Raw genomic sequence first — 18646 nt, forward strand, 5'->3', positions numbered from 1 at the left:
CTCGTTCTATGGAGTTTTATTTATTGTCTTATGAAGCATGAACTCCACCCCGCCTGGTTTCAGAGCATGCAGTGTGGTGCTAGCAATTTTGGCAAATATGAATTTGGATTTTTAACCTCTTCGCTGCTGATGACGAGCTCAGCTCGTCATCAGCCACGGTGGTCGTGTGCGGATGACGAGCTGAGCTCGTCATCTAACGCGGCTTTTGGAAAAAAGCTGCACAGCGGAAAAATAAGCGCCGCAGCGATGTGGTTAATAATTATTGCAGGTTTGATTGGTGATGGCAGCACAACTGATATGTACATGTAATAGAGGTGAGTGATACCTGCCAGAAACAACAAAAATCCAGACAACTACCTAAAGTTCAACACTAAGCAATATTGGTCTTACAAATGTTGGCAAATATTGTACTTTTTCCCAAACAAGAGAAGAAGAGAGCAGAGAGGGCTGATGATAACATGATATTCAAAATACTCTATCGACCATATAAAACTTTCTGCTATATTCCCAATATTGAACCGCCAACAGCACTGGTGGGGCGGAAGGGTGACCAGCATGCACTAGAGTGGCACTCACTTGTTTCCCACAACAGTAATAGCTCCCCTGCCTGTTTTCAGTGTGCAGATGGGGCTCTGTGTAAAAGCTGTCTCCACATCCCAAAAACATAACTTGTACCCGCAGTGCCTCCAACAGGCACTGCCTGTATAGGAGCTGTGAAGTTTAAGTGAAATGATTGACTATGAGCCATGTATATGTCTTTGTTACAGATGGTATTTCTGAAAGACAGGACTCTAGCATGGATAGTCTTGCTGGCTACACAAAAATCTATATATTTACATGAACATAACCTCAGCCCTCCGGAAGTCCGAAGTACATATACGTATTTCACACCCCAGTATCTCATTCATCTCCATTCAGTGTGCTCAACCAGTCCCCTTACTCCAAGGAAGACGGTCCTTATTTTGATTCACATCAAGACTGGGACACATTCATCCAATTTGAGAGTTCTAGGGGGTTTTCTCACATTGCATTGTATTGTGTTGCAGCATTTATATTCGCATAATACCCCTATGTGGATGCTGAATCGCTTACCTACATTAGTAGCATGCTGCAGCATGTGTAGTTGGAAGGATGTTTTTGTTTTGATCCTATGTGCGAAGTGTTTCCATGTTGTGTGTAATGACCACCGAGGTGCGGTAATACATTGTCCAGTGAGCTCAGAAAAGCACTTGAGGCAGGTGACATCTGATGTGCCAGGGTTGACTAGCACACACGTGAGTCAAAGCTGCCCTTCTAAGAGCTGTGGCACATTCTGACCAATGAACCAGATTCAAGACAGTCCTCATGCCCCCGTGAGGCTCCACCTACATCATTCTCACTGGCTGGTGGCCCCACCACCCATGGCCCACTTACTGCCTTATATCGGGAAACATCCTTTACAACGCAACTTTTACTCCGCACTACCATTACGACACAGCTATTACAAAGCAAGTTGTTACAACGACTTGCGCTGGAGGGTGCTGTAGGATAGGGAATAGTTCAATTTTCTATCCAACACCTTCCCTACTATCCAGGGGGACTGGAGTTGGAATAGAAAATTAAACTATTCCACTATCCAGCGCCCCCAACGCAAGTCGTTGTAACGACTTGCGTTGTAAAAACTGCGTTGTAATGGCATGCGGAGTAAAAGCATGCGCTGTAATGACATACATCCGTTATATCAGGCCCTAGGAAGGCGAAGGAATGCACATCATTGATGTGCTCACCTGAGTCAGTTCTCCCTACTTTCAGCTCACTCAATGCATTCTGCCTAGTGTGTCATGACCCTGGCTCACAGAGACCATGTGACCACAGCAACATGGCTTGACTTGAAGCCGCACTGTAGTCCATCTACAGCTACAGGGAAAAGCAAACCTTCCCGTAGCAGGTCCTCTCAAGACCAACTGCAAACTTAGAGGCAAAGGCAGATATATAAAGTCAAACTCCTTGTGCCATCCCTTAGCCTACTAATCAGACTTCTTAGGACTTCAGTTGGGAGGATGCAGATTGCTCCCATATTCCGGAGCCTCCTGCATTATCTGGGTACAGGACACAGGCTGTGGAGCAAGGATATGCACTGAGTAACATCTCTGCAGAGGGGCAGAACAGGGCAGAGGTATGGGAGCATGGGTGGAGTCATTGGCATAATGCAAAATAATGGGGTCCCCCTGCAGAATGTGATGAGGGGCCTGAGTGTCCTATATTTAACATATTATTTCGCCTTGGGCTAAATGGGGGGGATCCATGAAGCTCTCCTGCACCAGAGGGTCTTCAGGGTATTGTGTTAGACAACCGGGAGGAGTGGCAGTACCACCACCCATCATCTATCTTTTTCCTATGCTGGTGTTACCAAGGTTGCATCACTCAGAATGTCATTTTGGGCCTCTGTACTCAAAACAACAGTGTTGCAGCAAGGGTGCTGTTAGACCTGGCACCTTGGCGTGAGTTTCCCTTCCACTTTTTGCTGATGTGCCTCCGATGTTTTGCTGGTTTTCCGATACTCAGGGCACTGCGCCACGGCCGACCCGTGCCGCAGTGCAAGTGCTCCCTACTGTAAATTGTACATGTGATTGGTATCCATGATTGGTTCATTGGATTTACTGTTAGTCCCTAGTAAAGTGCACTAGGAGTGCCGGGGCTTGGAGATGCCAATACTGCTAGTGGGCCTGCAGCGCTGGTTGCGCCACCCACAGAAGCAGACGTAAGATGTGTCTGGGGACTGCCACCGCAGAACCCGCGTGCAGTCTCGTACTGTCACGCTAGCTGGGCAAGTGCACCCACTTGCCAGCCCCTGAACCTTCCCTTGACTGCATATTAGTCACCCCTCTGGTAGGCCTGCGGGCAGGGTGCATTGTAGGTGTAAGGTAGGACAAGCCCTGATGTGTATGGCATGTCCTAGTAGTGACTTACAACTAAATTCGTATTTCACTATTGAAGGCTACCTGCTCCCGTTAGGCCAGACTGAGCTGCTGGAATTATTACACCCTATAATCCCAGCAGGCTCAGGGAGCATGGTAGAGAGTCGTGTTTAGTATGCCTAAACTCAGGATGATAAAATATTTCTTTTAGTAAAGTTTATTTTAGTATCCTGTGTTTGCAAATGCTACTTTTAGAAAGTTAGCATTTGCTTGCCTAACCATTTCAGCCCGCCTCTGCTGGTATGTGTATCTGACTGTCTGGGATGTGTGAGTGACAGGGCTGGGGGATGACAGGTGGTGAATGCGCAGATTACACCTTAGTGGGAGGTAGGAGTGCCTCTTGACTCGAAATCTTGCTGTGCTCTGCCACCACAATGCTGGCTCCACCCTCCTGGGGAGCGACTGATGACTCAGCCGACACCTGGCCCAGGAAGGGCGAAGCCCCATCAACAAGGTACTCTGGCTGCCCCTGTCCGCACAATGCTGGCTCCACCTCCTGTGGGGCGTCTGATGCGCCTGCCCCTCACACTGAAAGCAGAAGCCGGAGTACACCCACCGGAGTACTCAAGGACTGAGAGTGGCTATGCAAAGGCCCCCCTGGCCTGCGAGAACAAAAGAAATACCGTATAAAAGAAGGAGCCCTGCTCCTTGAAAGTTAGATCCGGTTTGGGCTACAGAAGGAACTCTGCCCGACGAGAAGGACCGTGAAGGACAAGGAAGAGTGCTGTCTCTTGCCTGTGTCTGGTGCCTTGCTGCCGAAGGAGAGGAAAAAGGAAAGACTGCGAGAAGACTTTTGCTTGACAAGACTTTGTGCCAAACTCTGCTGAAACGATCTCCAAGGGCTTGCTGCTGAACTTGCCCCCTGACCAGCGCCCCAGGACCAGTGGGCGCTACCCCCTGAAGAAAGCGACTGTGTGTGCTGCTTATCGCTGCAGTACTGACAGAGGGGTCTGGGAGCACTGGGCAAGCCTGCCACGCTCCCCGTAATCCAAGGCATCGATATCCTCCCGAACACCGTGACCGGGACCCAAGGCAACAGCGAGAGCAAAGTGAGGTCCAGCCGCCGCTGGCCTGAACACCGTGACCGCATCTGCACCGGGAACCGAGAGCAAAGCGAAGGAGGACCCGTCCGGTCCAAGCTCCCGAGCTGACTGTGCTTCGAGCCGTCAGCCCACCTGCAAAGACGGACAACCGCCCTGTGAGAACCCCCCTCTGGTCGGTATCCTGCCCGACAGCCCAGCTGTGAGCGTGCAGCTGCAACCGGCCCTTGGCTGGGTACGTCCTGCACTTGGGGACCGTACTGCCACCGGCCGCCACCACAACAGCCGCCGCCTCCCGGGTTGGAGAGAACGCCGAAGGAAGGACCCTGCCGCCACCGAACACCGCTGCCCCGGATGACCCGTGAACTGCTCGGCTGAGAGCCGCAACGAACAGCGACCCCGGGAAGGCAATGCGACGTGGGACAGCTCCCCTGAAAGCCGCCTGCTCCACAAGAACTTTGTTGAATTGGGCAGAAGGCCCTAAAGAACGCTTATTGCTGGAAAGAACTGTGGCAACCCAAACTTAAGTAACTTGGAACCGCTATTTGAAAGTTTGATAACTGTATTCACAAGCCTGCTTGAAAGTTATATAAAGATATATATTTTTACAGAATACAGTTTGGTGTCATTGTGTGGTGGGTTGGTTGTGATGGTGTAATATTGCAAGTGTTTAACCCTATGTGCCCCAAAGATTAGCCTACGACTGCTTAAGCCACACTACCTAGAGGGTAAGCAGAGGTTGTCTGGAAGGTAACCCTCAGCCCTGACGAGGAAGAGAGAGTCCCTGCTTGTCGCTAGTGTTGCACTGCGCCAACTAGAGCCTCCCCCTTCCTACATTGGACGCAGCGGTGAGGATTTTTGAATTTACACTTGCAGTATCTATACCTTAACTGCTGACCATTGCACAGTGATTACAGTCCAGTTACTTAGCCACAGACTTTGCTTTTGAAATCTTGCCGAAAGAAGATTCCGAGTGTGGAAACCATGCCAGGCACGAAGAGCCTGGATGGAGCGGAGTCCACGACCTCTGAGATGTTGGAGGTGGAGTGGGACGCCACAAAGCTGGATAAATACTCCAGAACGGAGCTGAAGTTTTTTTGCAAGAAACTCAAGGTTCCACACACCGGTTGCAAGAACAAGCCACAGCTCTACAAGGCCCTGAAAGCCTGGATAGAGTCCAGAAAGGCCCCGGAGGATCAAGATGCCCTCGCGGAGCAAGACACAACGGAGGAGAAGAATGCCCCTGCCACCTTTCAGAGATTGGTCAACCAGGTGTTGGCTGGACTGGATGAGTTCAGTGCCGCCTACCTGGATGACATCGCGGTGTTCAGTGGCACCTGGCCAGAACACCTGCGACACCTCTGGGAAGTGTTGATGGCCCTGCACAGAGCAGGCCTCACAATCAAGGCAAGCAAGTGCCAGATTGGGCAGGGCTCCGTGGTGTACTTGGGACACCAAGTGGGGAGTGGCAAGGTAGCACCCTTGCAACCCAAAATCGAGACCATCCTGGCTTGGGAACCCCCCAAGACCCAGACTGCAGTGAGAGCCTTCCTGGGGCTCACTGGGTATTACAGGAGGTTTGTCAAGGGCTATGGCACGATCGTGACCCCCTTGACAGAGCTGACTTCGAAGAAGCAGCCCAGGAATGTGATTTGGACTGACACCTGTCAGAAGGCTTTTGACACCCTGAAGACTGCCATGTGCACGGCGCCCGTGCTCCTGGCTCCTGATTTCTTCAAGGAATTCATAGTGCAAACAGACGCTTCAGAGCATGGTGTAGGGGCTGTTCTTTCACAGATGACTGAGGAGGGCTTTGACCAACCCGTAGCCTTCATAAGTAGGAGGTTGCTTCCACGGGAAAGTAGGTGGAGTGCAATAGAGCGTGAAGCATTTGCTGTGGTCTGGGCGCTGAAGAAGCTAAGACCCTACTTGTTTGGGTCTCACTTCCGGGTTCAGATGGACCACAGGCCCCTCAGATGGTTGATGCAAATGAGGGGTGAGAACCCGAAACTGTTGAGGTGGTCCATTTCTCTACAGAGTATGGACTTTACGGTGGAACACCGCCCTGTCACAGATCACGCCAATGCTGATGGTCTGTCCAGATTTTTCCGCCTTAGTGATGTGGAACTCCCTGGGGAAGGGTAGTTCCCCCCATATTTCAGCTGGAGGGGACACATGTTAGACCTGGCACCTTGGCGTGAGTTTCCCTTCCACTTTTTGCTGATGTGCCTCTGATGTTTTGCTGGTTTTCCGATACTCAGGGCACTGCGCCACGGCCGACCCGTGCCGCAGTGCAAGTGCTCCCTACTGTAAATTGTACATGTGATTGGTATCCATGATTGGTTCATTGGATTTACTGTTAGTCCCTAGTAAAGTGCACTAGGAGTGCCGGGGCTTGGAGATGCCAATACTGCTAGTGGGCCTGCAGCGCTGGTTGCGCCACCCACAGAAGCAGACGTAAGATGTGTCTGGGGACTGCCACCGCAGAACCCGCGTGCAGTCTCGTACTGTCACGCTAGCTGGGCAAGTGCACCCACTTGCCAGCCCCTGAACCTTCCCTTGACTGCATATTAGTCACCCCTCTGGTAGGCCTGCGGGCAGGGTGCATTGTAGGTGTAAGGTAGGACAAGCCCTGATGTGTATGGCATGTCCTAGTAGTGACTTACAACTAAATTCGTATTTCACTATTGAAGGCTACCTGCTCCCGTTAGGCCAGACTGAGCTGCTGGAATTATTACACCCTATAATCCCAGCAGGCTCAGGGAGCATGGTAGAGAGTCGTGTTTAGTATGCCTAAACTCAGGATGATAAAATATTTCTTTTAGTAAAGTTTATTTTAGTATCCTGTGTTTGCAAATGCTACTTTTAGAAAGTTAGCATTTGCTTGCCTAACCATTTCAGCCCGCCTCTGCTGGTATGTGTATCTGACTGTCTGGGATGTGTGAGTGACAGGGCTGGGGGATGACAGGTGGTGAATGCGCAGATTACACCTTAGTGGGAGGTAGGAGTGCCTCTTGACTCGAAATCTTGCTGTGCTCTGCCACCACAATGCTGGCTCCACCCTCCTGGGGAGCGACTGATGACTCAGCCGACACCTGGCCCAGGAAGGGCGAAGCCCCATTAACAAGGTACTCTGGCTGCCCCTGTCCGCACAATGCTGGCTCCACCTCCTGTGGGGCGTCTGATGCGCCTGCCCCTCACATTGAAAGCAGAAGCCGGAGTACACCCACCGGAGTACTCAAGGACTGAGAGTGGCTATGCAAAGGCCCCCCTGGCCTGCGAGAACAAAAGAAATACCGTATAAAAGAAGGAGCCCTGCTCCTTGAAAGTTAGATCCGGTTTGGGCTACAGAAGGAACTCTGCCCGACGAGAAGGACCGTGAAGGACAAGGAAGAGTGCTGTCTCTTGCCTGTGTCTGGTGCCTTGCTGCCGAAGGAGAGGAAAAAGGAAAGACTGCGAGAAGACTTTTGCTTGACAAGACTTTGTGCCAAACTCTGCTGAAACGATCTCCAAGGGCTTGCTGCTGAACTTGCCCCCTGACCAGCGCCCCAGGACCAGTGGGCGCTACCCCCTGAAGAAAGCGACTGTGTGTGCTGCTTATCGCTGCAGTACTGACAGAGGGGTCTGGGAGCACTGGGCAAGCCTGCCACGCTCCCCGTAATCCAAGGCATCGATATCCTCCCGAACACCGTGACCGGGACCCAAGGCAACAGCGAGAGCAAAGTGAGGTCCAGCCGCCGCTGGCCTGAACACCGTGACCGCATCTGCACCGGGAACCGAGAGCAAAGCGAAGGAGGACCCGTCCGGTCCAAGCTCCCGAGCTGACTGTGCTTCGAGCCGTCAGCCCACCTGCAAAGACGGACAACCGCCCTGTGAGAACCCCCCTCTGGTCGGTATCCTGCCCGACAGCCCAGCTGTGAGCGCGCAGCTGCAACCGGCCCTTGGCTGGGTACGTCCTGCACTTGGGGACCGTACTGCCACCGGCCGCCACCACAACAGCCGCCGCCTCCCGGGTTGGAGAGAACGCCGAAGGAAGGACCCTGCCGCCACCGAACACCGCTGCCCCGGATGACCCGTGAACTGCTCGGCTGAGAGCCGCAACGAACAGCGACCCCGGGAAGGCAATGCGACGTGGGACAGCTCCCCTGAAAGCCGCCTGCTCCACAAGAACTTTGTTGAATTGGGCAGAAGGCCCTAAAGAACGCTTATTGCTGGAAAGAACTGTGGCAACCCAAACTTAAGTAACTTGGAACCGCTATTTGAAAGTTTGATAACTGTATTCACAAGCCTGCTTGAAAGTTATATAAAGATATATATTTTTACAGAATACAGTTTGGTGTCATTGTGTGGTGGGTTGGTTGTGATGGTGTAATATTGCAAGTGTTTAACCCTATGTGCCCCAAAGATTAGCCTACGACTGCTTAAGCCACACTACCTAGAGGGTAAGCAGAGGTTGTCTGGAAGGTAACCCTCAGCCCTGACGAGGAAGAGAGAGTCCCTGCTTGTCGCTAGTGTTGCACTGCGCCAACTAGAGCCTCCCCCTTCCTACATTGGACGCAGCGGTGAGGATTTTCGAATTTACACTTGCAGTATCTATACCTTAACTGCTGACCATTGCACAGTGATTACAGTCCAGTTACTTAGCCACAGACTTTGCTTTTGAAATCTTGCCGAAAGAAGATTCCGAGTGTGGAAACCATGCCAGGCACGAAGAGCCTGGATGGAGCGGAGTCCACGACCTCTGAGATGTTGGAGGTGGAGTGGGACGCCACAAAGCTGGATAAATACTCCAGAACGGAGCTGAAGTTTTTTTGCAAGAAACTCAAGGTTCCACACACCGGTTGCAAGAACAAGCCACAGCTCTACAAGGCCCTGAAAGCCTGGATAGAGTCCAGAAAGGCCCTGGAGGATCAAGATGCCCTCGCGGAGCAAGACACAACGGAGGAGAAGAATGCCCCTGCCACCTTTCAGAGATTGGTCAACCAGGTGTTGGCTGGACTGGATGAGTTCAGTGCCGCCTACCTGGATGACATCGCGGTGTTCAGTGGCACCTGGCCAGAACACCTGCGACACCTCTGGGAAGTGTTGATGGCCCTGCACAGAGCAGGCCTCACAATCAAGGCAAGCAAGTGCCAGATTGGGCAGGGCTCCGTGGTGTACTTGGGACACCAAGTGGGGAGTGGCAAGGTAGCACCCTTGCAACCCAAAATCGAGACCATCCTGGCTTGGGAACCCCCCAAGACCCAGACTGCAGTGAGAGCCTTCCTGGGGCTCACTGGGTATTACAGGAGGTTTGTCAAGGGCTATGGCACGATCGTGACCCCCTTGACAGAGCTGACTTCGAAGAAGCAGCCCAGGAATGTGATTTGGACTGACACCTGTCAGAAGGCTTTTGACACCCTGAAGACTGCCATGTGCACGGCGCCCGTGCTCCTGGCTCCTGATTTCTCCAAGGAATTCATAGTGCAAACAGACGCTTCAGAGCATGGTGTAGGGGCTGTTCTTTCACAGATGACTGAGGAGGGCTTTGACCAACCCGTAGCCTTCATAAGTAGGAGGTTGCTTCCACGGGAAAGTAGGTGGAGTGCAATAGAGCGTGAAGCATTTGCTGTGGTCTGGGCGCTGAAGAAGCTAAGACCCTACTTGTTTGGGTCTCACTTCCGGGTTCAGATGGACCACAGGCCCCTCAGATGGTTGATGCAAATGAGGGGTGAGAACCCGAAACTGTTGAGGTGGTCCATTTCTCTACAGAGTATGGACTTTACGGTGGAACACCGCCCTGTCACAGATCACGCCAATGCTGATGGTCTGTCCAGATTTTTCCGCCTTAGTGATGTGGAACTCCCTGGGGAAGAGTAGTTCCCCCCATATTTCAGCTGGAGGGGACACATGTTAGACCTGGCACCTTGGCGTGAGTTTCCCTTCCACTTTTTGCTGATGTGCCTCTGATGTTTTGCTGGTTTTCCGATACTCAGGGCACTGCGCCACGGCCGACCCGTGCCGCAGTGCAAGTGCTCCCTACTGTAAATTGTACATGTGATTGGTATCCATGATTGGTTCATTGGATTTACTGTTAGTCCCTAGTAAAGTGCACTAGGAGTGCCGGGGCTTGGAGATGCCAATACTGCTAGTGGGCCTGCAGCGCTGGTTGCGCCACCCACAGAAGCAGACGTAAGATGTGTCTGGGGACTGCCACCGCAGAACCCGCGTGCAGTCTCGTACTGTCACGCTAGCTGGGCAAGTGCACCCACTTGCCAGCCCCTGAACCTTCCCTTGACTGCATATTAGTCACCCCTCTGGTAGGCCTGCGGGCAGGGTGCATTGTAGGTGTAAGGTAGGACAAGCCCTGATGTGTATGGCATGTCCTAGTAGTGACTTACAACTAAATTCGTATTTCACTATTGAAGGCTACCTGCTCCCGTTAGGCCAGACTGAGCTGCTGGAATTATTACACCCTATAATCCCAGCAGGCTCAGGGAGCATGGTAGAGAGTCGTGTTTAGTATGCCTAAACTCAGGATGATAAAATATTTCTTTTAGTAAAGTTTATTTTAGTATCCTGTGTTTGCAAATGCTACTTTTAGAAAGTTAGCATTTGCTTGCCTAACCATTTCAGCCCGCCTCTGCTGGTATGTGTATCTGACTGTCTGGGATGTGTGAGTGACAGGGCTGGGGGATGACAGGTGGTGAATGCGCAGATTACACCTTAGTGGGAGGTAGGAGTGCCTCTTGACTCGAAATCTTGCTGTGCTCTGCCACCACAATGCTGGCTCCACCCTCCTGGGGAGCGACTGATGACTCAGCCGACACCTGGCCCAGGAAGGGCGAAGCCCCATCAACAAGGTACTCTGGCTGCCCCTGTCCGCACAATGCTGGCTCCACCTCCTGTGGGGCGTCTGATGCGCCTGCCCCTCACATTGAAAGCAGAAGCCGGAGTACACCCACCGGAGTACTCAAGGACTGAGAGTGGCTATGCAAAGGCCCCCCTGGCCTGCGAGAACAAAAGAAATACCGTATAAAAGAAGGAGCCCTGCTCCTTGAAAGTTAGATCCGGTTTGGGCTACAGAAGGAACTCTGCCCGACGAGAAGGACCGTGAAGGACAAGGAAGAGTGCTGTCTCTTGCCTGTGTCTGGTGCCTTGCTGCCGAAGGAGAGGAAAAAGGAAAGACTGCGAGAAGACTTTTGCTTGACAAGACTTTGTGCCAAACTCTGCTGAAACGATCTCCAAGGGCTTGCTGCTGAACTTGCCCCCTGACCAGCGCCCCAGGACCAGTGGGCGCTACCCCCTGAAGAAAGCGACTGTGTGTGCTGCTTATCGCTGCAGTACTGACAGAGGGGTCTGGGAGCACTGGGCAAGCCTGCCACGCTCCCCGTAATCCAAGGCATCGATATCCTCCCGAACACCGTGACCGGGACCCAAGGCAACAGCGAGAGCAAAGTGAGGTCCAGCCGCCGCTGGCCTGAACACCGTGACCGCATCTGCACCGGGAACCGAGAGCAAAGCGAAGGAGGACCCGTCCGGTCCAAGCTCCCGAGCTGACTGTGCTTCGAGCCGTCAGCCCACCTGCAAAGACGGACAACCGCCCTGTGAGAACCCCCCTCTGGTCGGTATCCTGCCCGACAGCCCAGCTGTGAGCGCGCAGCTGCAACCGGCCCTTGGCTGGGTACGTCCTGCACTTGGGGACCGTACTGCCACCGGCCGCCACCACAACAGCCGCCGCCTCCCGGGTTGGAGAGAACGCCGAAGGAAGGACCCTGCCGCCACCGAACACCGCTGCCCCGGATGACCCGTGAACTGCTCGGCTGAGAGCCGCAACGAACAGCGACCCCGGGAAGGCAATGCGACGTGGGACAGCTCCCCTGAAAGCCGCCTGCTCCACAAGAACTTTGTTGAATTGGGCAGAAGGCCCTAAAGAACGCTTATTGCTGGAAAGAACTGTGGCAACCCAAACTTAAGTAACTTGGAACCGCTATTTGAAAGTTTGATAACTGTATTCACAAGCCTGCTTGAAAGTTATATAAAGATATATATTTTTACAGAATACAGTTTGGTGTCATTGTGTGGTGGGTTGGTTGTGATGGTGTAATATTGCAAGTGTTTAACCCTATGTGCCCCAAAGATTAGCCTACGACTGCTTAAGCCACACTACCTAGAGGGTAAGCAGAGGTTGTCTGGAAGGTAACCCTCAGCCCTGACGAGGAAGAGAGAGTCCCTGCTTGTCGCTAGTGTTGCACTGCGCCAACTAGAGCCTCCCCCTTCCTACAGGTGCCATAATCTCTAGTGCAAGTGAGGAAAATGGGTACTTCTGACCTAGATTAGAAGTAAAAGACAATCAAAATTGGAGTTCAGAAGGCGCTTATTCCTGGGCCCTGGTGCCATGCACCTGCTGCACTAATGATATCTATGCCCCTGTCAAAATAGCAAAAAGGACTAGAATGGGGAAAACTGTCTATCTGGTTTTATGCCAATCCAAGATGTGAAGCAGTAGTTTGCTTAAAGGTAAAAACACGCAATAGAAAAGACTATCTTGCATATAGATCAATGGAATCACACATTCTTCAAAGCTATGCTATGTGATGTATCTAGCTGTTTCCTGTCCTGAGCTAGTTTTTTGCCACTCTTTATGTTTTTACCTTCTTGCATTAAGGTCCACTACACTAGCACCCTATGATGAAGAGGTGCCTAATTCCGATGGGACCTTAATGCGAGTTAGCAGCTTCTTCGAGATTACGAGCTCTGAGGGAACTCTGAAGAGGCAGTTTATTTCCCCTGAACATTCTGGCTGAAGCTAAAATGTCACCTGTACCTGGGAGAAATTTGGAATATGCGTAGCAGAATTGGATGAAGGATTACTGAATGCCTTAGTAATGGCACATTTCTGAAGGGCGTCCTTAGAGTTTGTCATGCCTGGTAATTCCACCTGTGGAGTTGTTAACATGCAAAAATCTTCCAATCAAAGGATGGTGAAATTGTAGTGAAAGTTGACTATAGCACCCTTTACATGTTGGGAAACACATCTAGCGTATTGCGAAGACTAAATATGTTGGCACTACCAATGTGCCCTCCACTTTAGAGGTTCTTCACCAGTATCACTATTTGTGAAAGAACGTCTGCCAAAAGTGATGGCCATTGGTGGATTTTCTTCAGGAGTAATTCTCCCCAAAAAGTGCCTCCTCCTACAGAAAGTACAATTGCTTTGATGGAGGAAAACTCAAAATTTGGTGGCATCTCCTCTGCCAACCTATTGAGGATAAAATGGCAATCCACTTAAATGGCAGGAAGAACATCTACTGTCCAGAACAGGAGACCACAATTTATTCATGGGGGCCATAAGGTCTCCGAATACAATTTAAATTCCTTGTTTTGATCACATACCCTTGTTTTTGCAGGAAGTAATTCACATAACGTGGCTGGCTACGAGAAGCAGCAACAGAAGCATCTGGGCTAGCCAAGACCCTGTCCAGGTAAGCATGAGTGAAGAGTTGGCACCTGTAAAGTCATCTTCTGGCTCTCTGTACAGAGGCTCCCATGTAAGCAGCTACAACTAAAGATGGTCTACTGTTGCCAGTGCAGCTGTGCCCTTCTGCATGCGCTTGGAGATCTAGGCATTGAAAGACATGGGCAGATTGACCTTTCTTGGCAGTACTTGTTACTCTCATGTTCCCGCCTGAAGGAAAAAATCTTAGACTCTCGGGCTGTTAGCCAATTCCGAGAAAAGACAGACATGAGACAGCCCTTTGTCTTCTATTTCTATTAAGATGGGATACAGAGAAGGCGTCTTGCAAAAAACTCCCTTCCGTCCAGATTGGTTTCCACTCAACTCTTTTAGTTATTCCAACCTGAACCACCAATAATGACACACTGAACCACCTATATGACTCAGCAGGAAAACATAAACACATTTTGCTAATTACAGCTGCAAAAATCAATCACTGGGCTATGTCATTTACCAGGTAACATGGAGTCCACTTATTCTCAAGGCACATAGTGCATGTTACAAATCAAATTCACTTTTTGCATTGATTCATACATGCAGGGAAAAAATAATCTACACATTAAATCAGTTTACAAGCACTCATAATAGTATTGTTGTAGACCATGTAGTGCACTGCTACAGAGTCATATAGTCAGTACTTTATATCTAACCTGCGCAATATCAATATGTTTTGGCACTAAATTAAATACATGAGCCTTCACCAGGAAATGGCTGTGGTGTAATCACAGAGATTCTTTTTGATTTCCTTTTACAGTTCTGAAATCCCGAAAATGCCATATTTTGGTTGTAATGTAGCATAGGTCAAATTAGCTCTCAAAGGCATGGCCTCAAACTAGTTGCTCCGAGAAGACATGATGTTTGTTAACTGAGACACTAGGCTTTGAATCAGAATATCTTCAATTTCTAACAATCATCGTCGTCATTAGGAAATCCTAATATGGGACTTTTGAGAAAAATACAGTTGTTCGTTATTTACATCGGCATAGATCTGCAAGAATCATCAAATAAACGTTGCTGGAAAGAATGGTTTTATAAAAAAAAAGTGTGATGGATTAATTGCTGAATGTCATGGTTTGCACTATTGCCAAACTCGGTTTGGCTACTAGAGGGTTGGAAACACTGCCCATTTTCCTCCAAGTGTACATGCCTGTTGATCCCAATGATTAGATGCTAGACTTTGGGTGAGTGGATATTCTTGACTCGGGCGCCAAATTCGCAGAACGCCGTTTTGTCTGAATTCAGGTATTCACAATTCCTAAACTCATCACAGCAGTCTCTAAACCTTACTTTTAAACTCGCCTTAATGTATGCACTAGATTCAACTCTTTTCCGTTTTACTGTGTTTCATTGCTGATGTTTTATTTCTTTGAATGGCAATACAAAAACACAAAAATAAATAAAACAAGGTTGAAGAAACCTAATTAAACGTGCATGTTGTACATATACATGTATGTATGACAGAAACGGAAGCAGACAGGAAGATCATTTGGAAAATTAGGGGTATTTACTGAAAAAAGTTGGTCTTGAGTTGTTGCCTTTTTTACATGAGGAGATATCCCGCAGTGTCACCAATTTTGGTGCAGGAGACATAAAGCCACCATGAAGCCTTGTTTTTCATGCAGAGAGATGGCTATTATAGATGAAAAATAGCTCTGACACTGAGATAAATAAAACTAAGAAATTATTAGTACCTTTAAAATCAAGGTTGTACAACATTGGTACAAAGGGACATTATTCATGAAAAAATTTAGGATATTCACATAGGCTATGTTTAGCAACAAAAAGTCTACATTTTAATCATTTTCATAACCAGTGGTTATCCTGAAGTTCTGGCATGGATCTAACTCTTGTGTAAAAATGTTGGACAACCACGGATGGAGCCAGTCAAAGGCAGACAGGATAGAAGTAATATATTCAAATTTTCTGGCTCTAGAAATATGTGGTTAAGCTTGAGTATGTAAAATGAGGGTGAGGAAAAGAGTTTGGGGAGTCTTACATTTGCTATACTGCCCTTCATACTAGAAATCTACTAATTCTAAACAAAGTAAAGAGTTGTTACTATTACAGGATTAAACAGCTCCCAAATACTGACCTATGAAGGACAGAAAACTGAGTTGGTTTTATTATGGTTTGAACTCGTGAACTCACTGAGTGGTTTAGAAGGCTGTGTATTGGCACTTTTCTTACTCTCCACTTGATTACGCACTTCCTTGTTTTTTGTCTGTTTGGCCTTGCAACCAACTTCATTCCACTCATCTTTAGAATTTATCAAAATTCAGCCTCCTTAACCCCTTGCATACTGCCGCGATTCTGTGCCTGTGCGGCACATTCCGATCGCGGGTGCGGTCATGACGGCCCCCAGCAGTCATCAGCACACGAGCACTGTAGTGCATGACGGCTGGGGGCCGTCATCAGCATGCAAGGGGTTAACCTCCGAAATTACTTCACTGAGTGAAGTCTCTCCATAAATCCGGGGTCTTTCTTGAATGTGTTCATTATTCACATGCATAATGATTTGATCCCTTATCAACTCGTCATGCAAGGGCCCAAATGTACAGGTTAACACTAATCTCTTCAAGGCAGACACATATTCTTCCATAAGTTTCACCTTATTTGGCTTCCGCATAAAAAAACGATGCCTGTCTATAGCTATACAAACAGAAGTGGAATAATATTTGTCTAAATCTTCTAAAGCATTTTTGAACACATCCGACTCACTCCCTGTTCGGGGTTTTTTCTCCATTACTTTATGCACAATAATCTCTTTACAAATGCAATATATATATATATATATATATATATATATTTTTACCTGTGAAAGCTCCTGATCTTCAATATTATCAATATAATTCAGGAAATATTGGTTCCACTTAATAGGTGGATTCCCCATTCCTGTTTAAAACGGCTGTGGTGGTGTTAAAGAGAAAGTATGGGATGCACACATTCTCACAAGAAGGGTAAAAAAAATAAGGTAGAACAAATACTATAAGAAATTACTTGTTATACAGTATAGACTTGCAAGGTTTTCAGCTATTATATACCAAGGATCTCAAATATATGTTGCTCTTTAAGAGGTCTGACAAGTACCTGCTTTTCTTGACAAAACACTTCACCTCGCATCCAATAGAAACTAACTGCAGTCACTGCCAGTGCAGGAAATCTTGCTGCGAAGATCTGTAAAGTCTAAGGAGTAAGCCAAATGCAGGTGCACCTCACCTGACATCGCACACGCTGTGTGAAATGCCTCAAACTCCAAACTGTCATAGGCTCCTCAGTAGACAACTCACATTGTAGCTCCTCCTGCTTTGGCAAGCCCCAGGCAGCGCGCTAAAGCTCCTCCTGCGATGAAAAGCCCAGGTCTTTGCCGTGCCCAACACGCCCCCACTAGACTGCTAACAGCCCAGTGCGGTGAAGGAGACAGGTAAGCGACGTCATGCAAAGATACTGTATACTAGATGAAGCAACCAGCGTCTACTCTAGGGTTGACCTATGTGTAATAAAGAGGAATGTTTGGCCTGATAAGTAGGTTACCTCGTCAGGTAAACTGGCAGTTTAAACTGCACATACAGGCTCCGTAGGAGCAGGCCTGAGACATTTTTGAAAGGCTATTTATTTATTTATGCGATTTGTAAAGCGCGAACAAATGCCCGAAGGCGTCTCAGCGCTGTGGGCATTCAAGAGGGTGGCATAATCAGTGCTGCAGGCCCACTAGCAGCATTTGATTTACGGGCCCTGGGCACATGTAGTGCACTTTACAAGTGACGTATCAGTAAATCAAATATGCCAATCACAGAAAAACCAAATGCCGTTATATTTTAGACACAGAGCACATGCGCAGAGTCCTAAAGCTAGCCAAAAACGAAGTTCAGCACACAGTCAAAAACAGGAGGTCAGAAAGCAGAAAGACGCCAGGTCTAAAACATGTACCCCTCAGCAGAAAGTGGGGGGAACTACTCTGTTCCAGGACAGTGTTTTACCATAAAGTCCATTTCCTGTAGTGAGGTGGACCACCTCAACAGTTTAGGATTCTCACCCCTCATCTGCATTAATCCATCTGAGGGGCCTGTGATCTGTCTGAACCTAGAAGTAGGGTCTTAGCTTCTTCAGTGCCTTATCACAGCAAAGCTTCCTTTTCTATTGCACTCCACCTCTCTATTGCACTCCACCTTTGTTCTCTGCGAAGTAACCTCTTACTAATGAAGGCTACAGGTTTATCTAGGCCCTCTTCATTTAGCTGTGAAAGCACGACCCCCCACGGCATGCTCTGAGACATCAGTCTGCACTACGACTTCTTGGGAGAAATCAGGAGCCTTTAGAATGGGGGCCGTGCACATGGCCTCCTTCAGGGTGTCAAAAGCGGTCTGGTATGCCTCTGTCTAGATAACCTGATGTGGCTGCTTCTTGGTAGTCAGCTCTGTCAAGGGGGCAACAATTGTGCTGCATCCCTTGACAAATCTCCTGTAACAGCCAGTGAAGTCTAAGAAGGCTCTCATTTCTGTCTGGGTCTTGGGGTGTCCAAGCCAGAATGGTATCAATTTTTGATTGTAGGGGGTACACCTTTCTGCCTCCTACTTGGGGTCCCAAGTAAACCACAGAACCCTGCCTTATCTGGCACTTACTGACCTTGATAGTGAGGCATGCACTCTGCAGTGCCCTCTGCACTTCTTGGAGGTAAGTATAAGTATAAGTATAAACCATTTTGTAACGCGCTCTGTTACTGGGGAGTATCCTGGCGCGGGCGGTGGTGGCGGGCGGAGGTGGTACAAATGGTCCTCCCAACTGGAGCTGAAGACTGCAATGTCATCAAGGCATGTGGCACTGAGGTTCTCCAGCCCACCCAGGATCTGGTTGACCAACCTCTGGAAGGTGGCAGGGCCGTTCTTCAACCCGAAAGGCATGACACAGAACTGATAGTGTCCTTTTGGCATTGAGAACGTTGACCTTTCTCATGCCCACTTGGTCAAGCTAATCTGCCAGTACCCAGATGTTAAATCAAACATGCTGAGGAACTTGGCAGCTCCAAGCCAATCAATGAGCTCATCAGATCTGGGGATGGGGTGTGTGTCAGTTTGGATGACTGCATTGAGCCCACGGTAGTCCACACAGAACTGTAATTTGGGTGTGACACAGGGCGGAGCAGCCTTAGGGACCAA

At 49.1% G+C, this 18646-nt stretch overlaps 1 protein-coding gene across 1 annotated transcript in view; it reads left to right on the plus strand.

Annotated features, from left to right (window-relative positions):
* The window catches only part of WFDC1 (WAP four-disulfide core domain 1), a 287906-nt gene that overhangs the window by 256662 nt on the left and 12598 nt on the right, over positions 1-18646 (plus strand). Inside the window, exon 6 of the mRNA XM_086945836.1 lies at positions 13387-13461. Coding sequence (XP_086801962.1) covers positions 13387-13445 — 59 coding nt within the window. The 3' untranslated portion in view covers positions 13446-13461. The remainder of the gene's footprint in view (positions 1-13386; positions 13462-18646) is intronic.

Source organism: Lissotriton vulgaris, chromosome 12 (genome assembly GCF_964263255.1).
Source record: "Lissotriton vulgaris chromosome 12, aLisVul1.2, whole genome shotgun sequence".
Taxonomy (NCBI): domain Eukaryota; kingdom Metazoa; phylum Chordata; class Amphibia; order Caudata; family Salamandridae; genus Lissotriton; species Lissotriton vulgaris.